At 48.5% G+C, this 6,000-nt stretch overlaps 2 protein-coding genes across 6 annotated transcripts in view; one reads left to right on the forward strand and one right to left on the reverse strand.

Annotated features, from left to right (window-relative positions):
• CREB5 (cAMP responsive element binding protein 5) overlaps window positions 1-1,427 on the reverse strand; it is a 259,619-nt gene extending 258,192 nt beyond the window's left edge. For 2 of the 5 annotated variants that reach the window (XM_071735597.1, XM_071735594.1), the window contains exons 1-2: window positions 1,350-1,427; window positions 229-315 (exon numbers count right to left, since the gene is read on the reverse strand). In XM_071735597.1, the coding sequence (XP_071591698.1) occupies window positions 229-231 (3 nt within the window). In that variant the 5' untranslated portion in view covers window positions 232-315; window positions 1,350-1,427. Of the gene's footprint in view, window positions 1-228; window positions 404-1,213; window positions 1,316-1,349 lie in introns of those variants that run through there. The other 3 variants (XM_071735593.1, XM_071735595.1, XM_071735596.1) reach the window with 3 other exon arrangements.
• Window positions 508-3,218, forward strand: LOC139792383 (uncharacterized). The gene is made up of 2 exons (XM_071735612.1): window positions 508-1,500; window positions 2,156-3,218. The coding sequence occupies exon 1, from the start codon at window positions 635-637 to the stop codon at window positions 1,481-1,483; it is 849 nt and encodes a 282-aa protein (XP_071591713.1). The 5' UTR covers window positions 508-634; the 3' UTR covers window positions 1,484-1,500; window positions 2,156-3,218.
• Window positions 3,219-6,000: the final 2,782 nt, after the last annotated feature.

Raw genomic sequence — 6,000 nt, forward strand, 5'->3', positions numbered from 1 at the left:
TTTCATCTAGCTAAGCACTGTTTCTTACGGATAATACATGGAAATCTCCTAATCTTGCTGCCTTAAAATACTCCTTATAACGCTCCGGAGTTTAAAAAAAAATTAGAAAAAAACCCCCAAAACATATGGATATTTCATTTTCCTTTATTCCTACCCCCATCTTTGAACAACCTCTCTCTTTCCGATTGTAAAGCTTATATTAAGCCCTGGAGATGAAGGATCACTCACCATGCTTGGACATAAATAATAGAGGAGGCAGAGTTTAGCAAGTATTCCCCTTATACTCCTGAAGTTCTTAGCGTCCCGAAAACTTTGCTGGGGAGAGAGAGATCCCTGTAAGAGAGGATAGTGGCAGGGGGGCGCGGAGCTGAGGACGGGGGAGGCGATGAGCGGAGCAGCGGGGCTGAAAAGAGAGAGCGGGGCTGCAGAGAGGGGGACCCTTTCAGAACTTCCCCCCCTCAATCCCCCGACCCGACCCGAACCCGACGGTATCAGACACGGAGCATCAGCCCCGCACCGGCCCGCAGCATGACGTAAGGACCGGGAGCAGCCCGGCACCCCGGGTGTCGCACGGGGGCAGGCAGCCGCGCACCTCTCCGCGCACCGCTCCGCGGCCGCCGCCGGTGGGTGCCGGATGGCTGGAGCGCCCCAGGCACCGCCGCTAAACTTATCCAGAAGTTTAGGGGCGGCGGGGAGAGGAGGCGGCCGGGCAGCGCCCCGCCGAGCTGTCACTGCCGGCTGCCGCCGGGGCAGGCTGAGACGGGGAGCCGTCCAGCCCGCCGTGGGGCGCGGGAAGACGACGGACCCTCCGCCGGGAGCTCCGCAGCCGCCCGTCCCGTTCAGGGTAGAGCGGAGCGGGGTGCTGTCTGCGCCCCGCGGCAGCTTCCCCAAACCATGCCGGCAAGCGGAGCGCAGAGACTTCCGAAAACTCCCCGAGGTGCGCGGAGGGAGCTCAGCTACCCCAGCGGCTCGGCGGCCGTGCACCCCGGCCCCCCGTCACCCTGCTCCGCGGGAAGCAGGGGTCGCGCACTCCCCCTCTCCCCGCTCCCCCTTGGCGGGGCACCACGGGGACGGGGGACGCGGCGGGGATCCCCGCTCCCGCCAGCGGCGCGGCAAGGACCGGCACTGCCTCCTCCGGGGAGCAGATGCGGCGGCGGAGGTAAGGAGGGAAAAGCCCCCGGGGCTGCAGGATGCCCCTTCCCCAGCTGCTCACCCCGGCGCTGCTGCCCCGCTCCGCGCCGAGACGCGCCGTGCCGTGCCGTGCGGCGGAGCGCGGGGTGTGCTGCGGGGTGTGCTGCGCGCCGCGGCGGGCGCCTTCCCGGGGCAGCCCCGTATTTTTAGGAACTTACCGCCCGGCGCGGCGCGGCGGGGACGGGACCGGCAGCGCGGCCGGAGGAACCACGTTGGACTGAGGGACGGTTACAATACGTTCTATTTAGAGAAGCATTACATCACCCTCCGTGACGTCACGTGGGATTCCTGAACTTCTAAATCATTGCGGTCCGTGCCGGGCGGGCGGAGAAGCGGGGGGGGGGGGGGTGAAGAGGAGGATCGGGAGGGGGGGGGCGGCCGGGATCGAGGGGCGGGGGCTTGGCCTCGGTCGACCCCGCCCCCGCCGGCGCGATGCAGGAGGCGGAGCGGGGAGTGAGTCAGCCCGGACACAGCGTCCCACCCCCCGCGCTGGGGTCCGGTACCGCCCGGGCGGGGGTCGCGCCGCGGCTGGTGGGGACGCTCGGGGTCCTGGGGTCTCGGAAACCGAGGCCGTGCAGCGTAGTAGAGGGTTCCGGAATTTGTCTGTGTGTCCGCCCGGCTGAGGATGGGGTGGTGCGGGGGCTGCCAGCTTCCCTCTCTCTCCATCCCCTCCGGGCCAGCGGCTTGGCAAGGAGCAGCGGGGCGGTGCTGGGGGTTGGGGGGACTGGTCCTCCCGCCGTGCTTTTTATTGGTTTATTTGGTTTTTAACCTAAAAAATGGCTAGTAATGGCTAATAAAGTCCGATAAGGGGGGAAACCTCCGTCCCGAGCAAGAAAAAAAAACCAAACCTCCGGCCCTGCAAGAGTGCGCTCAGATGTGCCCCTCCACGCGTGTCCACCTGCTCAGTTGTGCCCGGTCCATGCGTGTCCATCTGCTCCGATGTCCACACGTATCCTAACGGCAGGGATCGGAGTGGACCCAGGAACGCTGTGGCAGCAGAGTAACGAAGAGAATTATTGTATCTGACGGTCTTAACTGTACTTTAATCCACTGTCTTTTCAATGCTTAGCCTTCTGCATCTCGCAGACAGTATGTCTGTAATTATCTGGGACAATGACCAGTGACAAGTTTATTATTCCACACTGTAACTCCTTCAGTGCCTACTTTTCTGGGTTTTCTTATATTAAGAATAGTGTCCTGGTCCCAGCCTCGTGCTCCTCAGCAGTTCCTCTAGCACCTAACTATCCACACTGTACTTATCCAGGAGGTATTCTTAATCAAATACACATGTGATAATTAACTGGATTTAGCTGCTGATTCATGCCAGGAGATATGACTTAGTATCAGTGCAGTGTTTTAGCACTTAAGCCTGGTATGACTTGTGAGAAAACCTCAGTGCTTCAAGGCAGGATCTTAAAATCTGCAATGTATTGCTCACTTTGTTTTTTCTCTGATACTCAGAGGATAGAGGAATATAATATGTACTGCCAAAATCAGGAAATAGTTTATAAATGGCAATAATATGGCACTTCACTCCAAATAATACCATTCTTTTGCAGGCTTATATTAAGCAATCTAATAGTTGTCCTCAGCTTTTAACAATTCACTGGCACTTTATGCTGGATTTAAAGCAGATAGAAGTGGATCCTATCAGTGACTGATGATAGGTTTTGAACTCATTTGACTACTTAGGATAAGGCTCAATGATGCTGTCAGTGTAAGCCTTCGTTTTGTTAGGTATTATCCTCGGAAATTGCATGCCAAGTGCAAAATGTCTTACCTCTAAACGTCCTGTAATTAAAAACTACAAAGATGACTAAACTAATAAATGCAGTTACTTCTGTAACACACAGGAAGGATTTTAACACAGAGAAATGCTGCAGTTATTTAAGGCCATGACAAAAAGATTTAAGTGCGGGAAGTAGCTCTGCATCTCTCATTGAGATTTCATCATGCAATTTATGTACTCACACTTTTTACAAATGCACAGCCAGAACTATGGCTGATCAATGTTGGTTTGTTTTTTGGGTTTGTTTTTTTTTTTTGGGGGGGGGGGGGGGTAGGTGCAGTGGGTTTTTTTTCTCCAGGTTTCTAAATATAACCAAAATGAAACATGCAATGGAGAGTTCAGCTGCCATTCAAAGATTACAGGGCCCAAACCCCCTAGGTACCTGTGTAGTAAAATTCAGTTAGGGAAAATTTCATACAGATAGAAGCAAACAAACTGCTAGGTGAAGTAGTAGCCATAGTTCTATGTTATCAGTCTAGTGGTGATGCTTTCTTATGATTGGCGTTGTAATTTGTACATATATTATAGCGATTAAATAACGGGATCCACTTGGGGTGTGCATTGTGCTTTAATTTAATTGGTTTTATTTAAAGTTCCTGACTTGAATATTCTTCATGTCCTTCTGCCCTTTGCAGAGTGTCATGCAAAAAGACATCCAAAAAGCAAGATGAGCCAGACTGCCATATTAGTCAGATCAGTAATCTTACGTGCCACGGACCTATTGGAACAGATCTCTACCACTTGAAGTGGCGGATGGACAGTTTGCAGCCACTGTTTCTGTGTGTCTGCTGCTGGGAGGGTGGTGACAAATACTTTGATAAGTGGTTATGTTGGTTTTCACAGACAGCAGAGCAGAGAGATTCTCAATTCCTGAAATGAGTCTCAAGTCCCAAGGGAAGACTCTTGACTCTTGAAATGAGCTGCAGTCCTGTTGGGGAATGAGTACAGAATAAAGTTAACGGTTCCTCTGGGGTTTAAATCTGCTGCAATATGTGTCACATATCGCTGCTTTCCCCCTATGTCCAACTTCTGCTTCACTTGTCACCCGCAGCTCCTGTTGCTCTCCTCCTCTTCCATCTCTTTCCTTGATTATTTCTGCTTTCTTCTCACCTGTTACCAATCTTCTCTCCATCCTAAGGCGACTACTCTGACGAGAAAAGGAGGACTGAGAGGTGCAGCCTTGTTTTGTTCTATATTCACTTCAGTGCCTGGTTGCTGAGCAGTTCAAAGAGGAGAAAATTCATTGGTCCTCCAGCCTGAGGACACTGACCAGAGAAGAGGCATTGAGAAAGCATAATGCAAACTGTGGGGTGATGAGATGACAGGACAAGAGGAACTCCCCTGCCTGCAGAATCGCTGCTTTCCAGCTGAATTGATGCCTGCTTTTATGTTGTCACTATGAAGAACTCTTTACTATGAATTCATATAAAGGTGGTTTAGATTACCATATTCTACTCAGCAAATGAGGAATGTATGCAGAGTCAGTTACCACAGCTCAGCTGACAAGCCGTGACTTGAGAACATGCTCTCTACAGGGGACAAATCGGGGCAAATCTTAGGGGCTAATTAAAGGCACCTCCTGTGACAGCAAGACAATCACTCTGCAAAACTTCAAGTTTCTGCTCCAAAAGCACTAGGTGCACCCAGAAAAAAAAGTCTTGTGAGATCTAGGCTAATCAGAGGCAAGGAAACTTACCTTTTCTGGAATATTGTTTCTGGAATGATTGACTTTTGGAAGAAGCTTTCCAAACTACTCCTGCCTAGGGCAGGCCCCTGGCATGGAAACTCCATCCTGAATGGTTCAAAACTTGGCAATGTCTTCTAAGTGATTGAAGAAACTTGTAACAAAAAGTACTGAGCAATCAACTGCATGAGGCACTACCTGTTTTATCCCTAATGTTGTTTCATAACTTACTGAAAGGTAGAAAGTCATATGCTGCTTTTCTATTTTTATACTCAGGCTTTCATAAAGCTGCTCGCTTCTGACAGTAAAATCCCTGCTTAAATACTTTTCTGTATTATATGTTCTAATACATGTTTTCCAGATAGGTCTTTATAATTTTTATTCTTTAATTATAAAATCCCAAAGAAGAACATACTCTTTACAGCAGTAGCTTAATTGGTATAAAAACTACTTGGACTTTGCAGTGAAATGAGTCGGAATGACATTTTGTTTGATTGATAGTAAATGACAGTAGTGCTGTTTCAGCAAACACCTAAAATCTTTGTCGTATCATTAAAATCACTGAGAAGTAAAGATATTAAAATAATTATAGGAGTTTTGTATGTCAAACTTCAGTCTCAGCAAGACACTATTGCTGTCACATAAAATTAATATTTACTGCTGGCACAGCTGAATATTTTACATACCTGTTCTTCCTGTAACATTATTAACCACATGTTTAACTAAGCTGCTGCCAGTGTTGAGTGTTACTCTCAACTTTGGCACTTGCAATTATCTCATTACAAGTACTTTTCAGCAATGTCTTTTAGTCTAATCGAACACTAATTTATTCTCCTCCTTACATGCTACTAAGCACTTCACATTTATCTTGTGAAACTACCCACAAAAAGTTAAAAACAAAAAGTCATTCAGCACTCTCTTCTTTTTAGTAAAGATCTGTACTAGTCACACGGAAGTGAAGCCTTAGGAATAAAAAAGTAAGGGGAAAACCTGATTTCTAGCTCTTAGCATATGCTTTAATCCACGGTGAAGTAAAATGCATTTCAAAAGGGGTTACAAATTATGCTATTTAACATTTAATAATCCTAGTGATATCCTGAACAACAGTAAATCTGGTGGTTTTATGCAATACTTGATTCCCTAATTATTACATGTCTGTTGAGATCTCATCTCTACTTATTTTAGTAGCAGTCTTAAAGGGATATGAGCAAAGGGAACCAAGTACTCTCTATGGTTTCATGAGCTTACTAGGAAGTACCAGAGTAGTTTTAAAGCTGAGACAGAAATTGGAGAATAAGTGTAAACAGAAGTTGAGACACATTCAAGACATATTCAA

Source organism: Heliangelus exortis, chromosome 2 (genome assembly GCF_036169615.1).
Source record: "Heliangelus exortis chromosome 2, bHelExo1.hap1, whole genome shotgun sequence".
NCBI lineage: Eukaryota > Metazoa > Chordata > Aves > Apodiformes > Trochilidae > Heliangelus > Heliangelus exortis.